Consider the following 26,601-nt stretch of genomic DNA (forward strand, 5'->3'; position numbering starts at 1 on the left):
ACGCTCCGTGCGGGCCCCCGCCGGCTAACGATGGTGGCGGGCGGCGGGCGCAAGGGCTGCCGGGGCGTGGCGGTGTTTGGGTTGGCGCGGAGCCGCCTCAGCCTCCGGCCGGCCCCGCCTCCGGCCGGCCCCGCCCCGGCTGAGGAGCTGTTGCTCGGTGTGTCAAGATGGCCGCCGCCGGTGGCGCGGTGTGCGGTTTGCTGTTGCGCATGCGGGCGCGCACGCGTGGTATGCTGTGGCGGGGGGGTATGAGATAGGAAGGCGATTGTCAGCACGGTGCTAACTAAACTACGTCCATCAACGGCAAGGAGGGAAATGAGAGCGCACAGAAAGGGCACCGTGAGCACTGTGCCTGAGTCTTGGAGGAGGTTGGCTCTGCAATGTGTCGTGCTCCTTCAGCATCGCGACTGTTTTTGCAATGGCTGTGGATACCCTCCTCTGTTTTGCTTTTGAGTGTTGATCCTCTCACAGCCACCTGCCGTGTTTCCACTGTGCTCTTCTGAGAAATAAACGTTCATTTAATAAACGTTCATCTGCTTTATTTTCAGCAGAAGCACCACGTTAGCCACTTGCACAAGCTAAAGAAGCATGAAGTGAGATGCTTCTGTTCCTCAGAACCTGGCTGCATTGACACTAATTGATCCTTGTTAGTTAATCAGCTAATAAGCATTTCTGTTGCCGTTCTGACAATTTTTCCTTTGAATTTTGTAAGTCATGCCACAGGTTCAGACATGCTCTGCCCGCAGCTCTCAATATTAAACAGGAGAAACTGAGAAACAAAAGGCTGAAATGGTATGCAGAGCTTCCATGTTGGCCTGTGCCCATTTCAGATGGCCCAAGTCCACTGTCTTATTTTTGTAATAAAAGGGAAATTATTTGATGAATGAATTTCTGTGCTATTTTGATTTTCTTTTGTCTGTAGGGGAGGGAATTCCAGTAATCAAGTCTGAAACTGACCTCAGACCAGAGTGCCTCTGGTCAAGGCGCTTTACAAAAATAGTATGGAAATCACTGAACCATAAAATGGTTTAGGTCAGAAGAGACCTTGAAGATCACTGATTTCCCACCCTTTGTCATGGGCAGGGCTGCCACCCTCCAGAGCTGAGGTTGCCCAAAGCCCCATCCAACCTGGCCTTGAGTGCCTCCAGGGATGGGGCACCCACAGCTCTCTGTGCAGCTGTGCCACTGCCTCACTGCCCTCTGAGTAAAGAACTTCTTCCTAACATCTAACCTAAAGCTTCCTTCTTTTACTTTAAAGGCATTTCCCCTTGTCCTGTACGAAGTCGCTCCTCTTCCTGCTTATAACCTCCCTTCAAATACTGGAAGGCTGCAATGAGTTCAGCCTGGAGCTTTCTGCAGGCTGAACCAACCTAATTCCCTCAGCCTTTTTTTGCAGAAAAGGTACTCCAGCCCTCCAATCTTCATGGCTCTCCTTGGGACCCACTCCAGCAGCTCCAGATTCTTCTTGTACTGGGGGCCCCAGGTCTGGATGCAGTACTTCTGTGCTTACAAGTTTGAATAAAGGGTTGTGTACAAGAGTTTTGGCTTTCAGCATGGTTTGCTTTATCAGAATTGGTAACTTTTATTAGTCTAATCCTTTAAAAAAAGACTGTACAATATAGTGACAAAAGAAAGTTCTTTGTCAGTATTAAGTAGCTGAAAATATGATTTTCATGGTTTTCATGAAATCAGCATAATTTTGCAATTCAAGTACCCCACACACATGTGGTCAGTGTAAAAAATAATAGAAAGAATTTCACCAAAGAAGTCAAACTATTGAGAGCCCTAATGGTAAAATTTATCTTGAGAAACTTGAAACTTAATATAGCTCCAGACCTGTTGACCTGCAGTCAACTTCCCATGGCAGGGGAGAACTATAAAAAGTAAAGGTCTCTTTGGATCATTTGCAAACCTTATGGAATATTTTTTTCTGAAAGCTGAGTGCAGTAATAAAGAGTGAACCAGTGGACCTTTTCCAGTGTTTTTCTTTCTATACTTACTACTGCAAAGAGTGTGTTTTATAAAATATAAAAAATATACATTAAGCTGTAGGATTCTGATATTTTGAATGGCAGAAGTGGTAGGATGAGCAGATGGGCATGGAGAAAGCAGTATCATCAGGAGATCTGAAAATCCAGGGTACCATTCCGAGTGTGACACTGTCAGGGATGTTCAAATCTAAGCCAGTGGAAAGAACCTCCTGGCTTCTTGCAGCTTGATGGTGGTCAACTTTACTCCTAAAATGTATTTGAAATTCAAATTGAAATTTGAAACCCACTTGTATTAATTGCGTGTATGATCCTTGTACAGGTAGAACCTAGGAAAGGTATCATAAAAAGCACAGCTTCCAGTGGTGGTAGGTGCATGTCCTAGGCAGCACAGGAAAGAGTTCTTCCATTATTATCTGCAATTGCCATGAATTGGGATAGTGTCTTCATTTTGCTGTTAACAGGTAACTCCATGCCAGAATTGGCATCCAGGAATCTACTCATGGGAAATCTGTCTACTATGCTGGTAGAAAAAATACTCTACTGTATAATTTATTTTGCTTTCCTTCATCATTCTTGACCAAAGATCAAAGTACTCCTCTACTGGAGGCTGTAAAAAATTTGACAGAGGTGTCCGAATCAGGAATGTCCTTCAGGACATCCTTCGGGACCAACTGGTCGCTATACCGTCTTTCCTCCAGAGCTGTCAGCTATGATGTGAGAACCTTAGATTGGAGAGGATCCTGAGTTGCAGAATATGTGATCTTACATATCTTAGGCAATCATGTCCTATGTAAGATTTTATGAGTTTATCAAGGAAATCTTAGGGTCCTTGAAGATCAGACTACCTCTCACAAGTACCTGCTTTTGTTCTTTATATATTTCTTTTCACTACTGAACTACTGAGAGCTATGTGCAGAGCAAAATTCTTTGGAGTTACACCTCAGAAACAGAGTTTGATATCTTTGCATTAGCAACACCCTTGCAGTTCTTAGCTGTGAGGCCAGTGTGCAGTGTGAGAACACCAACTTTGTTAAATAAACTTTGTTAAAAGTGAATCAAGTAGTCCTGGTTCAGGTGCTAAGACAGAACAGTTACAGCAGTCAGGAATGCAAACTAAATGGATTAAAACAGTGGAAAGTGTGTGTTTGTTTTCCATCAGTTCATCAGACAACTGCCTTTCAACATAATTATACATCATCAATGAGTTCTGTGTAGGCACTGCAGCTATGGGTGTTGGTTTGGTTTGGTTGTTTTTTCTGTGGTCCAGCACAGATTAGTAGCTCTCTGGCAACTACACTCCAAGGCTTTCTAGTGGCAGTAGGGAGCAGAAGATTACCTGCTTTTATGTCCTTTAGCAAACTTCTCTGTATCATTTGTTGGATACTTTAAGCATACCTAGCAATATCTCCTTCCCAGTAACCATATAAATGTTGTATTCCCTTTCCCTTGAGTGATTTTCTGTATGGAATATCATTGTATAGGAAGGGTTAAAAACATGAAGCTATTGAGTCATTTTGATTTGATATTGCAGAGCGAGCTGCAGAAAGCATACCTATTCCTGAGCGTGCTGCTGAGTAACTGGAAGAAATGGAACAAGGAGGAAACTGAAAAGTCTAATCCCAGTTCTGTGCTAACAGCAGAGAGATTGTGAAACTAAGTGCTCTTTCTGGAGTGCAGGTTGGGTTTATGCTGTTTTTTTACTGTTGCATGTGAGAACTGTTTGTTTTGTGTTTCTTAACTATTCTTCGCTGAATTTTTGAAAGTGAAAAAAATTCTTTTGTGGGCAGTGATTGAAAAGTTTGTTCAGGGCCAACACAAGACATTGACAGCATTCTTTCTCAGGGATATTCTAAAGGTTGATCAATTTAAGATGGTGTGTTTTATGGCTGTGTTAAATGTGTTAAACAAGACAATAATAGTGACTTTTTTTTTTTTTTTTGTATCAAAGGCTTTGATTCTCAGTCAAACTTCAGCTGTTATCTTTATTGCAAGTTTCATTTAAGCTGTTTTGCAGACTTCACAAGGCAGAACTCTAATATCTGCATTCCGGTGAGAAGAGTACTTCATCAGGGTGAGACAAGTACACAGGCTGAAGCAAAACAGTTTTTCATCTTTTTTCTTTATTTAAGATACTTGAACACTCTATCTCTGAAAAGACAAAAGAATTAAGAGAATTATTTATGGAGAGGAGTTGCTTGATACGTGCTCAGTTAATTAAGATAAAAATCAGAGCAATTTGTCTATCATCTGTTGTCATCAGCAATGAAATTGGCAGCTCTTATTTAGATTATCAGGCAGCTGATATCTCCCACCTCCTTAGTTTTGTCTGCTGTGGTCATCTGACTAAGCTTGTACAATCAACCCTGGCGTATAACAGAGGCTTTGGTCTTTGATGAAATTGAGAATATCAGCCTTAGAGTGTGAATGTAAAGCTTGTTGATTTGAGAAAACAATATGAAGTGATACCATCTTCTAGCACCATGAAAGTTCAGTTTGTTCTTTCAGTTTCACACTTGGGATACATTTAAGATATTAACAAAAGCATGTAACTACAAAGAGAAGAAGTAACTAAGGTTGCTGTTTTCTGATCCTCAGTGGGAGTGAAATTCAATGACAATGAGGTACCTCACCTATGTTAGTGCTGGTAGCAATCCTTTTAGATAAGTTAGGTAAATATCTAGTATATATCTGCCTTATTTAATGATAGAAAAATCTGTCTTTTTCTTTTTATATTGATTTTTAATTGACTCCATAGAATTAGGCTAGAAAAAGTGACATTTGCAAGAAAAGCTAAGACTTTTGGAAAAATGCTAGAGTTTGTGACTCCAGCTGGCTGTTTTATGTAACACTGCTATCTTAAATTCTTCATGTTGTGTTGATTAAAATAGAGAAATGAAGCATAAAAACTAGAGATGGAAAGACCACGTAAAGAAGAATTTTCCAAATTTGTCTCAATTTGGATCATATTTTCGGATTTATCTGGTTTTTTTTGTTTGTTTGTTTGTTTGTTTTTCCCGAAACCACTTTTTCTTGCATGGAATTTCTGGGGTGATTTCAGAAGTATTTCATGATTTATATGATTTTCTATTATTCTTATCTATGATTTCTATGATTTTTAAGGATTCCTTCAGATAACTGTTATCAGAACAACACTGATAAAGCATTTTGTCTATTTTACAGTTCAGAAGTCCCATGAAGAGCAGTATTTTATGAGCTACTGGGTTGATACTGGATTTGTAGCTGTTCGAAGTCTGGTCTCATTAGTATTAATTCCAGCAAAGAAGTAAGACTATCAAAGGTTTGGAGGAGGAAGTTACATGTTTCTTTGTTTGTTTTGTTATACATTTGTATGTTTTCTGGTTTTGTACATAAGTAGATATGATCACAGCCTTACACATTGGAAAAGCGTGATCTGGTCTCCTCAGTGTTAAGGCCAGTGTAAAATCACCATAGACCCCTAAAAAAATTCCACTCAGCACTTGTTATACTTGAGTTATCATAAGAAACAACATTCAACTTCTAGGGAATCTAACAGTGCCTGTCACTGGTAGTGAAAATCATGATGAATGCAAGTTTTGAACAAAGAAACCTTACTTCTGTAAGTGTAAAAGAAAAAAAACAAAAAAACTGATTTGTCACTGCTTTTGTGAAGCTGTGTTTCGTGTTTGTGTCCCACCACGTAGTGTCTTACTTGCTTTGCCTTCAGACACGCTATACTGTGGTATGCCATGTGATCACTGTGTAATTCTTGTACATGTTTTGAATTAACCATTGCACTGCTCTCTTAGGAGCTGATTTGATCAGTGTTTGGATTAAGTCAGAAGTTTGTCTATCTATATGAAGAGGGTGTTGGCTTTTAGGAGGACGGATGTTTCTCAGCTGGTATTGTTCTGTCACGCTCACTCTGCAGGAGCTAGGATATGGTAAAATAAACCAGCTAAAACATGGGTGAGAGGAAAGCATAGTGGAGCAGAACCATGCAATCTCACCAATAGGTGATGCCTACTGGAGTGCTGTCCAGTTAATCACTGCTCCCACAATGACCACTCTGTGCAGTGAAATCACCAGCTAAACCTCTCATGGGTATCCACCCTTGTCCTCGTTTCCTGGAGGGAACAGTGACAGATAAAGATTTTTTGTGACTCATGGTATGCATCATTTACAATCACGTTTGCATCATAAATGTTCTTAACAGGTCCCAGTGACAAAGGTGAGAAGATGCAAAAGATGTGGTATTCTTTCCTGCCCTGTTTGCTCTTTTTACAACTTGAAGCTAATCCTGGTCTTAAAGTGAGAATTACTCAGAAAGGGCTGGATTATGGTATGTCTGTCATTACCACAAGTTAATTTACCATAAATATTCTATGTACAGAATATAGTTCTTTAAAAAGGGTGCAGTGTAGAAGTCTGGTCCTTACATACCAAAGCAGAATATATTCCTTTTGTCACCTTGCAGCAGAACACCCTTTGTCCCTTCTTTCTCTTAGTCTCTTTTTTGGACTCAAGGTACAAATTTATCCTCGAATTTGGGACCGCATGCTCCTGCAGTCCAACAGTGTTTCTATTACACTTCTCATATTTATCTACTGTCTTAGAACTAGAATGAGATGGTCATATAATTGTTTCTTTTTAAAAAGTGCTAACATCTTCATTGAAAGTGTGATATTGAATTGAAGATAATCAACATATAATTGAGAAAAAAGAAAGCTTATGATCTTGGAATGGGCATGTAACTGCACACTTTTACTGTCATTCTTCTATTTGAGGTGAGATAGAATCTGCATGTGCTGTTCTTAAAAATAAAAAAAAAAATCTAGCAACCATCTGCTGTAATTTTGACCCCTACAGAACATCAGCGATCTTGTACATGGCACTCCTAACCTCTAGAGTGCATTTTCCTTACTCTTTCTATTCAGGCTAGCTCTCACTGCCTCCTGCTGAAGGTGTAGTCTGTGGGTGTGGAGGGCACTCAGTACAATTTCAATTGTTCACAGAATTAATATTAATCATAAAGGTTAACAAGGTACTGATTCAGCAAAGGCTGGGTCATGCTAAGGATTAATCATTACTTATGTACTGAACACACTGACAGCTAGACAATGGACTTGTGAGATGAAAAGTAGAAGCTTGAGGCTTATGAGTTCAAGATGAAAGTGAGGATCAGGTCTACTTATTTCTCTGTATGAACATTGTTTTTAAGGCTTTTGGGGAGTTAAGAAGTGCAGGGCAAACATCAGTCATCCAAAACAGAACTGTTCTTTGTATCTCTTTATGAAATGCCAGGAAAAGCACTCCCTAGGCATCTCTGTTGCCTTTAGAAATGAAAATTCAGTCTGCTATTTCTTAATATGAGCCCAGCAGTAAGCATGGCTTTCAAGTGCCAAAGTTATAGACTAACCCTGGGTTAGCCGTAGGGGGTAAGAACAGACATTGACAGTGACTCTGCCAATGGTATTTCTTGTATTTGAAAAGTGTGGTGCCTGTCATAGAACCATAGAATTGCTCAAGTTGGAAAAGACTTTAAAGATCATCAAGTCCAACTGCAACCTAACCATACTACCCTAACTCTAACAAACCTCTGCTAAATCATGTATTTTCCTTTAACATGAGATTTGAAGGCTGAATCAATAGATCCTCCCTGCTCACCCGTTCTGCCAGAACTTTGAGAGAGACTCCATTTGAGGTCACTGGCTGCTCTCATTTAGAACCATAAGTGAGCTTTAGGGTATTTCTGTGAAACAGAGTCTACGTTTTTGCTTTTGAAGAAGGAATTTCCAGGGAATCATCATGAATTATCATTTATTGTCATTGTTTGCTTTTTTAATTACTGAATTCTAGGGGGGGGTTCTTTATTCAGCAGCTGTGAGGCTCTAAAGATAAAGAAACTCCTGTAAAAATGTATTTGACATACCAACACTTCATATGCATATGTTCACACTTCTTACATAAGTAAGGACTATGCATGTTGGTCATCTTGTCACTTAACAGGCCTCTTCAATCAACAGATGTAAGACAATCTGAGAGAAATGTGATGACCAAGTATTTCCAAGGTTATCCACACTGTGTGTGAAGTGAAGGAAGTATAACAGTTTCAAATAATTGGTAAGAGTTCTAGAATGTAAAATGCAAGTCAAGATCACTGTGATCTTGAATTGAATGATTCATATGGGGACAACAGATGCAGACATGTAAGTAGTTGGAAAGAGGTCTAGGTAAGGGTTTAAGAATGGGAGAGTTTTCAGAACTATGTTAAAAGCGATTGAATTATTTGTCAGTATATCTGGACCTTTGCATGCCATAATCTGGCCTACAAGGTATCTGATTTCCTCTGTCCCATTGTAGGTAGGAAGATTGGGATAGAACTACTGAAGCAAAGAGTACTGAAAGAGACCTTCCCAAGCTGGAGTGGGCAGGAGAGTTTCTCCATTGTGAAGGTGAATTATACAATCTCAAGGTAAGTGAAGAAAATGCATTTCAAAGTTTTAGGATGCAACACAGTAATAATTACACAGCCTTTTTTTATTACTGTTCAGTACAAAACTTTAATGGTTCATCTAACTGCTGAAACAGTTTTAAAAGTATTTCACAAAATCACAGAATCATAGGAGTTGGAAGAGACCCCTGGAGACATCTAGTCCAGTCCCCTGCTAAAGCAGGTTGCCCACAGTAGGCTCCACAGGAAAGTGTCTGGGTGGGTTTTGAATATTTCCAGAGAACAAGACTCCACAGCCTCTCTGGGTAGCTTGTTCCAGAGCTCGGCCACCCTCAAAGAAAAGAACTTTTTTCTCATGTTCATATTTTTTCCTTCTACCATGCTCAGAGATGAGCTTTAGAGGGCCTTTGAAAGAGCAGTTTGTCTGTTTCATTAGTTGATTTGTTTCAGAGTTTGGGGCAACGGCAGTTGTACATGTGGATATGACACAGTGGGAAAAATGTATGGGATAAAGGGAAAAACTAGTGTTCTTAACCATCTGCTACTATGAAGGAGATGTAGCAGAGAAGGTGATTTGTTTGAGTTTCATGAGGGAAAAGCCATCACGAAACAATAAGATGAAAATGTGTGCATGGGGATGATGTATCTGAGTTAATGGGGCAGGAAGATGAGTTTTGCAGAATCTTTTTGTGTAGATTTACAATGGCTAAAATAGCATTTTCATTAGGTAAGGCTCTACTCTTATTTCCTGCTGAGGAAAGTTGTGTGCTGGGAACAGCCTGTGGAATAAAAGATCTATGGAGCTTTCTACAATATTCCCAAACAAGGAAAGTAATAGAAAAACACGTTGTTTTACAGCCTTCATTTCCATCTTTCTGTTTAAGCTTTTTCAATATACTGTAACAAAAAAAAAACACAGTAATTTCTGACCTTTTAATACTACTTCCAAATAAAGTTCTGCTGCCCAGTAGTATTTTACTTCATTTTTTCTTCATATCAATTTCATTTACTTACAAATTACCCAGAGCAAAAAATAACAATCTGGGAGACTTCACATACTTTGTGCTGGATAGGACCCACATCCTCTACTAACATCTGATATTTCAGTAATGCTCTAATATACATATTACTAATATTCATCGTATTATAGTATCCTTGGGACCTTAATTTTTGCACATCTGAGAAAACTGGACTTGGACAGCCTGAATAAGAAAAAACTATGGGGGGTGGTGGGATGTCTTACTGCACATCTTTCACTGTCTGCTGGGTGTTGATTATGGAGAATGTGGAGTCAGATTCTTCCTGGAGGTACCCAGTGAGGAGATAATGGGTAGCAGACACAAGTTGCATCAAGAAAATCTTCAGTTAGAAGAAAATTGCTAAGGAGAAGCAGAGCAAGAACAGAGAAGTTGGAGAATCTCCATCCTTGGAGATGTTCATGCTCAAATGAACAGGGCCCTTACTTGGCCTGGCTTGGATTAGGGCATGATCCAGAAGATCTTAAGGTTCCTTCCAACCTAAGTTGAAGTGATCTTCAAAATCACAATGGATTCTCCCAACCAGTTATTCCCTTCCCAGTACACAATCTGATCTCACCTCACTGAAAACAGGATTAATTAGGCCAACCTTAATGTTGCCCAAGATGTTTTTGAAAAAGTATGTTCATTTTCACTAAACCTAGCTAGTACCTCCAGTCCCAGGTAAGCAGATGAAAGTCAGTTATTTCAGAGATCTCTGCCAGATAGCAGGAAACAATGAGGAATGTCCAGTTCATGATAAGATTGCAGCTGATACCTTTACAATGTGCAGCTCAGTTCAACACACCCATTTGCAACACAATGTCTTCAAATATCAGGAAAAATTGTTTTCATGGGGAAGTCTTTAAGACTTTATTTTCAGAATGAGGATGAAGGGGAGATGAGGAAGGGGATACAGAAGGGGAAGGAGAAACTTTGGTCTTTGTCAGCGAATGCTAGCATTCACACAACCTAAGTTTTTTAAATAGATGCAGCATCTGGGTATAACAGACAGACTTATTTTCCCTCAGTAAGCAAATTTCACTTCAAGGACTTTGTTTTTCTCCCAGTGGGAGGTTTTTGTTTTGACTGGGCATCCTTTTTCCCTAGCATTGTATTGAGGATGTTTTTTGCAAGGACGCTACTCGGTATAATGGTACAGATACTTTTCCAAACTTCCTGGGAAATTCTTTTAACAAATCATAGACTTTGCCTTTAATAGCAGAAGAATTCAATAGGTCAGTATTCCTTCTTAACCTTTTACCATGCAGTCTAACATCCTGCTTCCTTTTCTCTGTAGGTTCAGAGTTGATGCTGTAGATATACCAGAAACTTCTGCTTCCTTTATTCCTGGCACTGGTGTTAGTCTGTCAGTGGCACATGCTTCTGCTATAATCAGTGCAGACTGGAGAGTGAAAACATGGCTACTGTAAGTACTGTACAGTGCAATTGGAGTTGGGAGACAGTTCTGGAGTGGAATTAGAATTGTAATTCAGAAACTTAGTTGCTAGTTATGATTCTACAAGTCAAGTCACTGTGGATAAATGACTTGGCTTCCTGAGCCTGTGCAGTATGAGATTGTCTTAATGACATCATCACATTCAGATTTTTCCACTTCTCTATCTCAGCATTTTTCTTACCTATCTTTATCACAACATTATTCTTTTTTCCTAAAAGGGAGGGCTAAAACATCTGGGATATCAGAAAAGGTTTCAAGGTGCTAATCTCTACAACTGGGGTTAATAGAGTACCTGGTAACAGCAGTAGGCATTGCTCTGTTTGCAAGCCAGATAGTACAGCAAGATGGATCACCAGGCTGCACATTTCACAGTATGTCCTGATTTCAAAGGAGCACGTACATGCAGTTTTGCATTCAGTTTTAGTACTGGTGCCTGGAAAGCACTTGTTACTGTGGTCCTAATCTGTGTGTAGTTTTCATACTGGCATTGTGAGGAAAAGGATACTGTGTTCAGCAGAGCACATCAGCTGTTCCCAAACACTAATTTACCTCTCCCTCTTGCTAAGGATAAGGACTGGGGGATGATCTAAAGAAATATAAAACTTTGAGGACTTCACCAACTGCAAAGGAGATGAGGAACTGATATGCAGGATATGGGGGAGTGAGTCAAAGCCAGCTTTGGTGAAGTGCAAGCTTATGAAGGAATTTTCTTTCCTTTTTGAGGGACATAGGGAACAATCTATTATGTTCTGTTCCATATTATGTTTTGTACATAGCTGTAAGTTTAAACAATCCTGAATATGCCTTACTTTTCAACCCCTCCACTCCTTCATCCTAATACATTGCTTTCAGCTTAAAATAAGAGATCCCAACTGAAAGTCAGCTTTTCAAGGGAGACCCTTGACAACCCAGGCCTACTGGGCCGTATCTAGGGTCAGTAAGATGGGTTTTATCCCAGCTTTTTCAAAATTATTCCTGAGTTTCCAAATCTCACTGTATCCCTTCTCTGTTTCCACTGTGTCCCAGTGCACTCTGCCAGTCCCAGAATCTCATGGCAGGCACTTTGCTCCTAGAAGCCTAGAATCAGAGAATCTGGATTCCTCCTAAAGAAGAGCAGTTAAGGATGCAGCAACAGAGACCTAAGTAGCTAAAATTTTCCCCATCTCTCATGCAGGTCTGAGATCCTTTCACAGTGATCTATCACTGAAGTATGGGTAAGGCTAGTTTGGAAGCTCCAGAGGTCATTTTGTTCTGCTCAAAGCAGACTGGTCAGCACATTGGGTGAACTATGCACTGGGGATGTTCAGGCAAGGATGTTGATACCGTTACCTCTCCACATCATTTCTGCCAGTGCTGAATTACTCTCCTTGTGAAAATGTTTTTCCTAGTGGCTTGCAGGAAAAATGAGGGTATGAAGAATGGTGTTTCCTCCAGACAGTCACTTAATGCACATACATTGATTGAGAAATGTATTTGAAATTGGTTGTGGTAGGAGGGATTTTATGACAGGGAATGGTACTTACTGGTCTGGTCACAGGTAGCCTGTGCTTTGGAGCTGGATTGAGATTATTCTCTCAGCATGACTGTGTTTTCCCACAATTGTTCTTAGCCTGAACAACAGAGAAGAAACTTGAAAGGTACATGGTTAGTGCTTGCTATTGGGCTGGGCTCTTTCTCCATAGTAGTAATAGTACCTAAATTTGCTAGAAATTGTGAATAAGGAAATTGGAGAGGGGTGTCTTAGTAGGGATTTTTACAGAAAGGAGAAAGAACAAATGCGTTTGGAGAAAGAATAAAAGGGATGAACATATACATTAGAAAGGATTATTGAAATTTTTGACAGGAGAACAAGAATCAGAACAATTACAAAGTTGAGAACCACTAGGTTATATATTTGTTAGCTAACAGATTTCTAGTGCTGCAGTCCCAAAGGCCATCAGGATGACCTATCATGAGGTTCTGAAACGTCTTTTGTCACTGTGAAATTCTGACAGTTTTGCAAACTCTTCAAATTCTGCACAACACTGGAAAATTCATGTCCTGGAAACTCAGACATCTAACCTGTTTTGAATGCAATGCATGTGCCTGATTGACTTTAATCACTAAAGAAAAACATCATTCACTCTAGATGATAGAAGCCAGAAGTCCTTTCAAAACTGATTCACAGGTAGTATCTTAAATTACTCCCTTGGAGGACATGTTTCCCCGACTGAGGTTTGTTTTTATTTTACTTTGTTTTTCTAAGTAGCAAAGACCAAGGAGGGTTTACCCTGTCCATCTCAGAACTATTCATTGCAATTGTCTTCAAAGTATCACGGGACAGCACAGGCCACTTGTCTGTGTTGCTGCACAGTTGCCAGCTGAGCATCGGTAGTGTAAAAGTCAAATTAAATGAAGGATCTAGGTATGTATGCTAGGTATGTATAGAGGATTTTCTAATTACTCTGAGGGAAATAGTGGAGTTTGTCACATATGGGCCACTTTTCAAATTTTGCCTTTCAGAGATCCAACTAACTACTGAAAGATCAAATTAGATTTTTAAAGGCCTGTTTTTTGTGAACAGTCTCCTTTGCTGAGTGTATGAAGGGTGGTTAACCTACATTTCTTTGTGCATGTGCCAGAAAGTGAGCTGACAAGATATGACTATATAGACTGCATTTGAAAAACTTGACACTTGCGTATATTAAAGAGTACAAGATGGCAAATGGAAATTTGCAGGAAGGAATCTAGACTCATTATGCATTTTGACAAGCTGACCTACAATTTAAGTAAAAAACTTAATATTTCAAAAGAAAATATGACATAATTTTTGTAGTTCTCCTTTTGATTTTCTAGAGAGCTTTTTGTTATATTTAAAGAGAAAATGTGGCTGTTATCAGCATGTTGACATTAATATTCACAGCTTTGCAGATTGCCTTCTAAATAGCTCCAATGAGACCCAGAACTTACAGCATTGATAGTCTACTGAAATTAGTAATTGCTTTTCATTAATCTAAATGACATTGATGCCCTAGCTTGGAATATTCTATGATTTTATATTTCAAAAACTTCAATCCATGATATAAAGTGTTTGTGTTCATTTTCTTTTCTTCAGCTGGATTTATAGTTTCCTATCTGGTTATCTTGAGAAGGCCATTCATTCTAAACTGGAGGAAAATGTAAGTTTGAAAAGATGATTTCAAATAGTGAAGAGAGGAGTTGAAATACAGCCCTTTCATTGCTGACTTTTCTCTCTTTTCCTATAGATATGCCTAAATATCAAATGCAAAATACAAATGATGGATGCACAGCTTAGAAAGCAGAAGGGTGAGCTGCTGATTTGAGCTTTTTGAGTAATTTTCACAGTGTTTGTAGTGTTTTTATGACTTGCCAATCCATTTCTGTGTTCACAGTACCAAAAACAAAAAAAAAGCAAAGAGGTAAAGACTGAGCCATTGTTCTCTGCATTTGTCCATTTCAGATTCTTAGAAATCTCTTGCAAGAACCTTATAGGCAATATTTAGATTTCTTCTGTCCCCATAGCAGGTCACCTGTAATCTTTCAGTTTGTTATAGCTAACAAATGTTATTTCCTTAGATTCTCAAGGAATTTTCCCAGTGATGCTTTATGCTCTTGCTACAGTGGACATAAGAAAATCCAGCAGTAATCCACTAAAAAGCTAACAAATATCCAGTCTTGCACTGTAGTTCTGCAAGATCTCACAAGCTTAGCACATCATGTTTTAAACTTGAGGTCAGTGAGATAACGAGATGACGCAGGAAGACAGAGTCACCCTACGCGTATTTCTCTTCACAGCAGTAACAGTTCCTGTGTCACTCATGTCACAGAGGCATGAAGACAGTATATATAAGTCCTCAAAAAGTGTTTAAGATTTTCACAACTATAATTAATAAGTATCCTACATCTTTTCTTTTTCTTCCTTTCTTCATTTTTTCTTTCTTTTTTTTTTTTCTGCAAGACTAAGAATACTTGTCTGTAGTTCTCACTAATTTGAATTCACATAATTCTCCTACGTTATTACATATATTATGTATATTATATATTATGTACACACAGAATCACAGAATCATAGAATGGCCCAGGTTGGAAAGGATCTCAAGGATCATGAATCTCCAACCCCCTGCCACATGCAGGGCCACCAACCTCCCCATTTAATACTAGACCAGGCTGCCCAGGGCCCCATCCAACCTGGCCTTGAACACCTCCAGGGATGGGGCATCCACAACCTCCCTGGGCAGCCTGTGCCAGCACCTCACCACTCTCATAGTAATACACATAATATATAATATATATTATTATGTATTAATGTCAGAGATTTCTTTCCAACTCTTCAGTTTGCATTGCAGATATAGCCACATGTTCAGAAGCAGACTTGTGTTTGTTTTCTTTCCCCAAAATGGCTATGTGCCGAACACTGGGAAATATTACTGAAAATCATGGTTATCAAGAACATTGTTTGCATATCAGGTACCCAAACAGTTCAGGCTCAAGATTGCTGAAGGCTGTGCCATCACACTGAGGAGTTCATAATCTCTGTGTGAATTCACCATTTCTCTTTAAAACCATCTATTTATTTATGCAATGTGAACAGAACTTACAATCCAATCAAAAAAAAGTCAGAAGACAGATGTTGTATATGTGTACTTTTCAGAAAAAGAAGTCTTTGGTCACATTGTCTGATAACAAACAAATCATCTTCAACACTGATATGGGTAAAATGCTAATGTCATCTTCCAAAGTATTTAGTACTGTTTTCCTTTACTGTGCTAATCATATAGAAGTTCAGTTCTCTTGTGCAAACACAAAACAATTAAGGGGATCCCGCCCTTGGTATTGTATTGCATGAGAGCAGATTTCTGAGGGGTCAATTCAGTTGTGAAACAAGAGAAGTAGGCCTGTAACTGGAGGAACCTTTCCCTTACTGCAGGTTTTTTGTTTTCTTCTTCCTTCTCCCACTATTCCCCCTCATCAGATTCATAATTTCTAGAACATCTTTGCCTTTAACTAAATAAAAGTTGCTATGATGCTTTTGTAATAATGCCTATTTTGTTTTTATCTATTATTTTTTCTAGTCTTAAGCCAAATAGATGCCTTTGCACAAATAGACTATTCCCTAGTTAGTTCTCCAGCAGTCTTCAAATCACACATTAACTTGGATTTGAAGGTAATTTGACATTAATATCTCTGTGCTCTCAAAGTCTGTTCTGATACTCTTCTGCCTTTTTTCATTTTCTTTCACTACAGTCTTAGCTTCTCCACTATTCAGTTAGAAAAGCAATAAGGATTTGGGATGTTTCGAGTAATTAACAGCTGTTTTAGAAACCAGACACAAGTGTTTATTTAATATAGTAACTGCATTGGTTAATTCACCAAAATAAATTATTTCAGTTCAGTCCCTTCAGATGTGCTTTATAATGAGTGATACATAATCTGTGATGCCTACCACTGTGATTGGGATGAGTCCATGTCTTGTATATGGAGAGGTCACACCCAAAAAAGACTTCTCACAGAGAAGCAACACACAGCAGTTCCGTTCTCACTAGTTTTCCACCTTTTCTGGCAAGAGATATCCCAGCAACATTCAGCTGATCCAGCAACTTCAACCATCTTTGTAAGGTAGAGCATCCCTATTGCTCTCAGTTGGCTTCAGTTTAGAAAGACATGCTAGAGTAACATTTGAAACTCTCTCTCTGCTTATTTTATTCAAGAAGCACCATCCATAAGAAAAAAGAAAAAAAAACACATCAAGGTTCTTTGGACACCTTTTGCAAGGAAGATATAAGCAGTTTAAGAGTATTTAGCAATATCTTTAATTCTGGAACTATAGCTAGTCAGAATTTGCAAGTTAAACTTCAACATGCTGACACCCATCATGAGATTACAGACGAGTCAGGTAAAGAAGTGATTGATCTTCAGTGTTCCTTGGAACAAGCTGATTTTTGGTGGTTTTGAGTTGCCGTTTTCCAGCTCTCAATCTTTTTTTATCAGGGTTAGCTGTTTCCTTTGTGTCTCTCTTTTACACTACTTTTACACTACTTTTTTAGTGTTTATGAGGAGGCGAAGAAGAGTTCCTGAAGAATTTCCTTCAGTGTCACTCTTAGATTAAGTCAACAACTGTATCTTTGCAACAGAAGAAAACTGTGCTCTATAGCATTTTTATTCTGATTCATGGTGGCAGTTCAGAACTTTCACTTGTGTGCTCAAATTCAAATTTTGAAAGGGTGGAGTCCAGGTTCTCTGTGATTCCTGTTTTTTTTTTTTCCAAAAGAACTTCAATTTGCTCATTTTCAAGGCATATAAGAAACTCTTGCTTGCTTTAGGTTTTACTTATTGTCAATTTTATCTTCAGGTTAAGAAGATAGGATAAGAATTTGCTCTATTCAACCACTACTAATGCATTCTGACAAGTACAGATGCTTACAAGTAGAAATACTTGTTAATGACTCTTTGCAGGGCACAGTCTATCCAGTAGGAAATCACACAGACCCTCCCTTTGTGCCTGCTCCGTTTGGTCTCCCAAACAAAGGTGATTCCATGCTCTACTTAGGAGTCTCCAGTTATTTTCTTGAGTCTGCTACATTGGCTTACTACAGAGCAGGGGTCTTTAACATCACCATCTCCAAAGACGTGAGTATGATTTGTATGTAATGGAATTACAAATACCAGTAGCATGAATGGTCAGCAGAGGAGGTTAATAATTCACGGGCTGCCCAGGGAAGTAATGGAGTCACCATGCCTGGAGGTGCTCAAGAAATGTATGAATGTGGCACTGAGGGACATGGTGAGTGGGCATGGTGGGGTGGGTAGGCAGTTGGACTAGGCGATCTTAGTGTTCTTTTCCACCTTAATGATTCTATGATGCTGTGATTATGTTTGCCATGTCACACAGGTCTGGATCAGAATTCTGCTGCTTACATGACTGAACCAGGACATTTGTTTTTTTTTCATTTCATCATTTTAGATAGTCAAAGTCTCCCTCAGGCCTGAACTTACTGGCAGTTCTAGGCAGTAAATGGCAGAGATGAATGTCACAGAGCTGGTGTGCAAAGCATGCATGAAATAACCAAGGAAAGCTTTCCTCTGCATGAGTTCCAAACAACAATGGAAAGGGCAAGATAGGACAAAGAATAATTAGTCCACCATCTGCTGCATAGAGGCCCACAGTACGTGTATTGGCTGTGCTGAAAGTAGCAAAATGAGACAAGAAGCAGGTACAGGGAAAGTAAGCTTTCAGTTGTGGGTGAAGAACATGTAAGACTTGTCTCAGAAATGCTGTTTCCACAACAGCATTAGTAGACAGGGATTGCAAGAAGTTTTGCTTGATGAAACATTGCTAAGAGGGTCTGGCACTGGAAAGCATCATCACAGTGATCAGCAGAAAAAGGGTAAATAAGATTTTTTAGTCCTATCTGACATATTCAGTGTATTTCATCTGAGAGAGTCCCAAAGGCAGGAAGAAAGCAGGATGCCAGGTCTGTTCTTTCAAAGCATAACACGTACTCACTGTCTGGTAGGTGCCTCTGAGATAGATCCATGGGAAAGAAATCTTTCTCTCCTCTCTTCCACAGATTACTGTGGCTCCCCTAGGAATCATACTGGGTCAAGGAAATACTAAATTAAACACGGATTATTTAGAATCAAAGTAAATAGAGTATGCTTTTTTCAAGGAAGCCCTCATTTTTAAGCTCATATAATGACCTGACTTATTTCATTTGTTTACAGCTAGCTACTACTTTTAACCTAACTACAGCCATGCTGAAAGATTTTGTTCCTGAGGTGGGTACTTCTGCCTGTACAGATCTTTTAAAAAAGAGCAGTAGCTGATGTCTGCTGTGGATATTATTTGTGTAACATATTTGCAAAAGTTTGGAGAAGACAAGGAAGCTGAGTTTGTTGACAAGTAGTGGAAGATTCAAACATACGTCCTCTCCTGATAACTCCATGTTCTTCCTACCTATATCACACTAATCTGAAGTCATTCTCTGTCCCCATGAGTGCCAAATTCACTCTCAGTCTCTGAAAAAGTTATAAAGACTATGTCCTGGACATCTTCTGCAAGGTCAGTCTCCTTTTATTCCTGTTGAAGTAAAGTCATCTCTGTTGGGCTAGCCTGACTTCTCTATTTCAAGATACCTTCTAGCTGCAGGAAATTATGTACAAAGGGAAGTAATAGTCATGAGGAGCACAGTTTATAAATGCAATGCAAGACATTAAGATACTTACAAGATGCTTTAAAAATACCTAATATGGCAACATTTGCTATGAAGTTGGGACATTTTTTGTCCTCTAAGAGTTCATCTTGGTTTTTTTTTTTAATGACTCTCTGGAAGGCTGCTCTTCCAATTTTCTGGATTGTCATATTGTCAGGGTCATCAGTTTTTTTGTGCATGTTGGGGGGAATTGTTCATTTCCCTCATTCCCTCACTTCTTTATCATGTGTTACCAGTCCCCTCCTTTTGAAGTCCCTTAAATTATTTCTCCAGATATATCTAAATATATGTTGGTGGATCTAAAGCTTCTTCATTTGCTTTGTGGTCTCTGCAACTCAGCATGTATGCCATGCTAGCTTCAACATTTAAATAGGTGCAATAAAAATTGACTATTTGGAAGTTACTCTTGAGTTTAACAAGAGTATTGTTATATAGCACCTTGTTGTGAGATAGCCACAGAAACTGTAGTTTAAAAAAAACTTAAGCTGCAGGAACTGCACATTCAACCTTTTTTCTCTGAAATCCCACAGCTTGCTCTGCATTGCCCGACAGCGTGCCCAGTGCTTCTGAAACTGATGGCTACATCACCACCTGTTGTCAGTTTGCAGTCAGACACATGCAGACTGTGGATCACTGGGTCTGTAGAGGTGTTTGCTGTTCTGCCAAATTCAACCATCCAGTACATCTTTACAGGGAATCTAGTAAGTAGCATGAACTAGAAGATAATATTCAGTGCCGAGACTGAACAAATTATACAGTAATCTTTCAAGTCCTTCTAAAATCAGACATCAGCATAATATACCATATACAAGTCTGTCACAAATGTACATACTGTTCTGTTGCATTTCACAGGGAGAAAACTTGCACTACATACTGTAGAATTTAATACGCATGTACAGCAAGCAATTTATGAAACTTATTCTTCCCATGTGGGAAGTTGAGTGATTCTTTGAGAATAAATTATAATATATATAAATGGGATTATCTGATGTTCCTAACTTGTTCCTTCTTGTTCAGTGTGTTCCCAGACATCTTTTCATTAGGTTGAAAGTGATCCAATTAAGTCAGCCATGCAGGGATTTAAATGACACTAATGATAAGGAAGGAATCAGGGCAGTATTATCACTTCACTCAGGTAATCCCTGCTGCACTCAGAAAGCAGCAAATTCACAAATGATTTCATTGTTTATACATACTGACTAAATATAATGTTTAGGTGTTGTGTTTCCAATGACAAAAAGCAGTTGCTGTGTACAGGCACAAATGTATACAGTCACAGAAGACTGTTCTGTTTTTTCCCCGCAGACAACAAGTACCAGAGGCAATTTGACAGTAATCAAACAGAAGCTGATCATCTCATTACTTCTGAAGAGGTAATTAAGGACAATTCAGAAAGCAAAATTAATGTTTCAAATGCTAGGACTCACCAGAACATCATTCTGTCTATCTAACAGCACTTGTTTCACCGAGAGAAGAGTAATGGTTACCTTCTTTCTCACAGGGGCTCTAAAATACTTTTGACTATTTAATCTATATTGTGCAGAGAAAATATAATAATATTGTGGAATAACCACTTCTCCTGTACAATGTGATATTACCCCTATCTTAAGGTTGAATACCCCTCCAAATGACAGTGTTCAACATACTCAATATCTTAAAGTTTAAGTCTGTGCTGATGCTAGAGAATGAAGTTCAGTTGTTTATTCTACACCCTTTCCATATTGCTGCCTTGCCATGTCTGAACATCATAAACAGATGCCACCATGAAAATGCTTTAGAGGAGCAGTACAACAAGCTCTTTGTACACCTTTACATGCAGGAAAGGGAAAAGTGACACTAAATAGCTGATACTACAACATGCCATCAAACAAAAGAGACTGGAAGTGTCTCTGTAATTTGAAACAATGCTCAGAATGTTTTAGATTCTGCTTACATCTTGCTGGTTTTCTGGTTACCTACATCTACATGTGTTTTCAGCTGGCTTTCAGCAAATTTTATTCACACTTCAAACTCAGTAATTTTTTAGAGCTACTTTCTCCCTAAATGTGTAATTATGTAGAATTGACTTTCAGGCATATCCATGTTTCTTCTTAGTAGCCCTGCTCTGCAAGCTGGATCATAATTCCAGACTATATTGTATTTTTTAACCTATTATAAATCCATTGGAGAAAAATGTAGGCAGCCTTTTTTGAGTTTTGCTCACTGGTCCTTTTTAACAGGAAAAGAGGACTTGGGATGATCACAGCCTGTCAGAATGAGTTCAAGAAAGAATGTTGCCATGCAAAACTTTTGACATGAGATTGTGTTCTTCTGCTCATCAATATGATGTGTTTGTTGTGTTTTTTTTTTCCTCCAGAATTATGTTTACAGTTATCTGAGTGTGTATCACAGACATCAGCAAAAAAAGTTAGACTGGGCTGGGACTGAATAGTTCATCTAAATCATAGCAAACAGTTGAGGAAAGTGTACTTCAGCCAATACAGGAAGTAGCAATTCCAGAGAATTTTTCTTTGCAAATCTTGTAGTTGTAGCCCAAGACTATGGATGACTGTAGAAGTAGGTTGATTTCAGAAAGATCCCCCTGATTCCATAACAAGTGGATAGTCATCTGTTTTGATAAAGAAACTGTTAAGAATCAGAGTCTCTGGCAAAATTAAATATGTTAATCAGCACGAAATCAGTAAGAAGTTGCACAAATGAAATGTAAAGGAAATGCAAATTCTGACTACCTACTATACTTCTGGATTCAATTTTTGTACACACATTCTGCAGCACTTTAAGAAAAAAATAAAACAAGCCACGTATATTCTGTTTTCTGGAGAGCAAATGTGTGTTTCTTGAAGACTGTTCACTTCAAGCAGTGACTATGCAAAACCATTTTTAGTGAATCCTTTTTACTTTTTCACTTTAGGCTCCAGTTCTCCTTGGTGCACTCTGCTGTTAGATTCTCTCAGGTAAGTTAACGGTTTCAGTGCCTAGGACAGGTAGCTGAGCCCTTCAGCATTAAAAGCAGTTTAGCCAAAGTTGTTGCTGGACAATTCTCCATCTGAATTTGAAATATCATCTGCCACTGCTCCTTCTGTTTTCAAATACATTACCTGTTTTGTTTGTTTGTTTGTTTCTCTTTCTAGTACGAGGAAATAACTCTGGGGGTGTTGTTTCCTTTGTCAATAGAGACGCCAAATATTATTATTATAATGCAACATTAATTGAAACAGGGAGAAGTGTCTGCCTAGACTGCATGACCTGGTCTGCCATCACAATTGATTTTACTGGCTTCTGCATCCAGCAGGACAAAGGCAGGCATGGGGCTAGCACTTCTGTATGTTTCTGACAGCCAGCCTGAACTCACAGCTGGATTAAGTAGACATAACAGTAGGAAAAAGTACAAAGTCAAGCTTAAGCTCAGCTTCAGGAATTATCTTGAATCACTCCAAGCAAATAAAAGGAGAGTAAAAAACAGGGAGTAAAAGAAACAGCATGCCACTGGATTGGTCATTTGTCATATACCAAGAATTGGTCAGGGCAACTACAACAGCTCAACCCAACCTACACCTTTAAGTGAAGGAAGGAAAACACCAAGCACAGCAGGATAAGACAGAGCACCGAAGTGGGAGCAGTTAATGCCACCCAGAACACAGTTCATTTCTGAAAACTTAGACTTGAAAGCTGAAAAGGAGTTAAACAGATTGCATTCCTACAGTTAAGGTTGAGTTCAGGTACTTAACACACAGAAAAAAAATAGTATTGCAAGAAAAATACAGAACAGAATCACAGAATCACAGAATCGCAAGGTTGGAAACGACCTGCAAGATCATCTAGTCCAACCACCCTCCCATTCCTATTAGTACCACAAGCTACTAAACCATATCTTGTAGCACTGCATTGCTTTGTGTATTCACATCATCCAGGTGCCATTTAAAACAAAAAAGAATCTTTTTTTTTTTTAACCTGAGATTTTATTTTCCAGTTTTCCTTCTTAGCAATGAAAGGTCTTGTTTCTGATCTTTTGTAGTTCTAACCCTTGCTTTTCAACCTCCAGAAGCAGTCCCCTGGGCATCATGCAATAATCACCAAGTGTGTTTTCCCCCTTACTGCAGGTCTCACTGGTGGAGAATTTGCTGTCTTACACTTTACGGAGGGTAGTGATCCCAGTAATCAGTGGTAAGGACTGTGGCCAGTTCCCGAGCACAGTGGGTGGGAAAGCAAGACTGAAACCATTAAAGAGAGTGCACAGCTTCAAGGGCTGTAGCGTGAGAGGTTCTCTGTCAGTTTGACTACACCTGGACAGCTGTCTGCTGATCCCTCAATCACCTGAATCAGACAAAGGCTGGGACAGAGCAAGTCTCAGCTCCTTTCCAAACAGTGTGCATGAGTTTCCTTCTCATTGACAGAAGTGCAGCAGCAGAGGTCAGACATGCTTGAGTCTCATCTCAACAGTGTCAAGCCATAACGAGAGAATGGTACAGATCTGGGAAGCTCAGAAGTGCATCTGCATGTTGTGGCTTTGGGACAGTGTTACATTATCACTTCCCTCTGTATTTATGCTCTGCCTGCTACCCCAGGCAGGACAAAGTAGAAAATCAGTTCAGTGAGATATAGAGAGAGAGGGATGATGAAGAAAGAGGTGAAAGTGAAAAGAAACATATGGAATAGTATAGAAGGTGCCTGTGGGATAAACAAGGGCAAGGAGACTGCTGAGGAAGGAGGTGAGATATTGATGAGGGGAAAGGAGGGATGCAAAAGTCAAATGGTTGAAAAAGCAAGTAGGACAAAACCTGGGGCTTGACCCAGGAAAGTAGGAATGGATGAAAATAAGAGGGACCCACAGGCTTAGATGACCATATAGAGAATAAAATGGAAGGAAGATGGCAAATAAGTCAGAGTGGGAAACACCAGAAACCACATCCCATGGAGTAGATGTCTGAAAAGGAGCAAAGGCAGATTGCAGATTGCAGATTGCAGCTGAGAAATTTTGAGAGGTCTGTCCACTACTTTTTCATGGGAATTGTTGCTTCTTAGCAAATACAAGCATCACAGATACAGTGGTTACTGATTAAAGGGAAATCTTTAAACTGAGTTCCTACTGAAAAATGCTTCTGAAGTATTTTATTATTACTTATGTAGATATATTTGTCCTTTTTTAAGATAAATTAGGAAACGGATTTTCTCTTCCTAACTTGGCCCACACCAGCCTGGTTGGACCTGTAATAAAAATGAATCAGGTGAGAAGTCTCACTTTTAGTTAAATAATATTGATTCTTTTTCAGTTCTGTAAATTTGTGCATATTGCTGTGTTGTGTCATTCTAAAGATAGCTAATAGCAAAGCTTTAACTATACAGTAGATTGAAAATCCACACTCTGGATGAAAAATGTACACACACGCACCCCACCAGACCAGGGAGCTTTGAGCATTTGTAGATTATAAAGGGTCCTCTACCCTTTTGGGAGAATCCCAGCAAAGTGGAAACACCACAGTGACAGCTGTGCTATCCCCAGCAGGTCTTAGGAGCATCAAATGAGCTCTCACTACTGTGACCTTTCCATAGTACTGGAAAGCTAAGATGCAACCTCAGTGTCCTTGTGGTTAGCATTACCCAGCATTCTGGAGGGCTGCTAACATCAGAGCCTATCTGTACCCTGAAGTCAACTGAATTTCAGGAAGCACAAAGCCATGCTTGTTTCCTGCACTGCTGAGGGACTAATTGTCAAATCTACTAACCCTGAATATGTCTGTCTGAAATTTAAGGTAATTTTACGTGTTCTTGTTTCCTCAGGGTCACCTTGTGATTTTCACTGATGTTCACTACGAACATGAACAAGGGGAAGATGAGGACCTTCACAGACACCCCTAATGCCCCTTTTCTTTCAATACAATAATAAAAAACAATAATAGAGAAAAAAGAGGTCTTTCTTCTTTTGGCTTGTATGGAATAGATGCTATAACATTAGAATCTTGGATCTTGGTCACTATTTTTGATGTTTCTTCACTTTTCATAAACCAAATCTGTTGGTTTTTTAATATAGTGGGTATAGCTGACTTCTATTGATGCTTTAGAAAACTTGTTTCAGTCTGATGGGAAGGAGTGACTGGGTCTTGTGTTATAAACACCAAGTTTTATTAATTTCAGGAACCAGTTATTGCATTATTCAACTTATCTCCATTAGCGTTAGCGACGTTTTATGTGTAGAGTGAGATCTTATTTTTTGTAATATTTTTACAGTTTGTCCCTTTGTAACTGGATACCATGACTGGGAACAGATTTATGAAATCTAGTGAATTATCACAGAATTATATAATCAAAATTTATGTTGAAGTAACCTCCAAAGGCCATCTAGTCCAGTGATCACCTAAGAACAGGACTGGTTAGATCACGTTGCTGCAGACTGTGTCCATGTGAGTTTTGAACCTCTCCAAGGACAGAGATTCCACAACCTTTCTGGGCAACATTTTCTGCTGTTTAACCATCTTCAGAGTGAATTTATTTTCCTGATATCGAATCAGAATTTCCCATGTTCCAACTTGTGTCCATTGCCTTTTTTCTCTGCATTGTGCACTTCCAAGAAGAGCCCAGCTCCCTCTTTTCTGTATCCTCAGATCAGAAAGTTGTAGAAAATAAAAAAATCTTGGCAGGCTCTCTCTTTTCCAAGCTAAGCATACTTGATCTCTCATACTGTCCTAGTAGATCATGTTCTTCATCCTCATAACCATTTTCGTGATACCTGGTGGACTTGATCCAGGATGTCAATATCATTCTTGTAGTGGGGAGCCCAAATTGGACACAGTAATTCACAGTCTTGCAAATGCAAAATAGAAAGGAAGAAACACTTACCTTCACGTGCAGCTTTATGTTCAACCTTGCTGTCCACTAAGATTCACAGATCCTTTTCTGCATAGCTTGTTTCTAAAGATCCCCTAGCCTGGACTGATGCAGGGCATTACTCCCTCCCGGACATGAGCAGTGCACTGACTGCTCCTCATAGGTTGGTGTTGTGTACAAAGTCGCCAAGAGTGCACACTGTCTCATCATCCACACCATCAGTGAAGGAATTAAGCAGTGCTGATTGCAATATTGATTCCTGTGGAGCACCCACCAGTTGCCAGTCAACACCTTGACTTTGTTAATCACAACTCCGATTCTGGCCACACAACCAGTTTTCCACGTTCCTTCTCCACCTTGTAAATCACAGTTTGATGAGACTAATGGAGACTGTTTCAGAGACCTTACTGAAATCAGAGTACATCATATCCATTGCCCTTCCATTGTCCACAGCACCAGTCAGCTGATCATAGAAAGCACTGAAGCTGGCCAGGTGTGCTATGCCTCTGGAATGCTCATGCTGGTTGCTCCCAATTACATTATCCTTCATGTGCTTTAGAAATGGCTTCTAAGATATTTTACTCCATATCCATCCCAGGGTTTGAGGTGAGACTGACCATCTTGTATTTCCCTGCATCTTTCTCTTTGCCTTTCTTGAAAGCAGGTGTGA

The 26,601-nt window shown here is 39.3% G+C and overlaps 1 protein-coding gene across 1 annotated transcript; it reads left to right on the forward strand.

Annotated features, from left to right (window-relative positions):
• Positions 1-30: 30 nt before the first annotated feature.
• On the forward strand, positions 31-24,965 carry LOC122170847 (BPI fold-containing family C protein-like). Its single transcript, XM_042838073.1, has 15 exons — positions 31-157; positions 8,334-8,445; positions 10,741-10,869; positions 13,148-13,303; positions 13,994-14,057; positions 14,145-14,205; positions 15,972-16,063; positions 17,353-17,526; positions 18,622-18,675; positions 19,640-19,810; positions 20,415-20,482; positions 22,021-22,063; positions 23,210-23,273; positions 24,258-24,334; positions 24,888-24,965. The coding sequence occupies exons 1-15, from the start codon at positions 31-33 to the stop codon at positions 24,963-24,965; spliced, it is 1,470 nt and encodes a 489-aa protein (XP_042694007.1).
• Positions 24,966-26,601: the final 1,636 nt, after the last annotated feature.

This window comes from Centrocercus urophasianus, unplaced genomic scaffold, assembly GCF_019232065.1.
Source record: "Centrocercus urophasianus isolate 14NV4802_14NV808 unplaced genomic scaffold, USGS_Curo_1.0 seq_73, whole genome shotgun sequence".
NCBI lineage: Eukaryota > Metazoa > Chordata > Aves > Galliformes > Phasianidae > Centrocercus > Centrocercus urophasianus.

Bases quoted from the DNA above. Each gene is read 5' to 3' on its own strand.
- LOC122170847 (XM_042838073.1), top strand. From the start codon at position 31: ATGGTGGCGGGCGGCGGGCGCAAGGGCTGCCGGGGCGTGGCGGTGTTT. The intron at 10,870-13,147 runs GTAAGTACTGTA...TTTTCTAAGTAG, and splicing joins AGAGTGAAAACATGGCTACT to CAAAGACCAAGGAGGGTTTA. The intron at 19,811-20,414 runs GTAAGTAGCATG...TTTTCCCCGCAG, and splicing joins ACATCTTTACAGGGAATCTA to ACAACAAGTACCAGAGGCAA.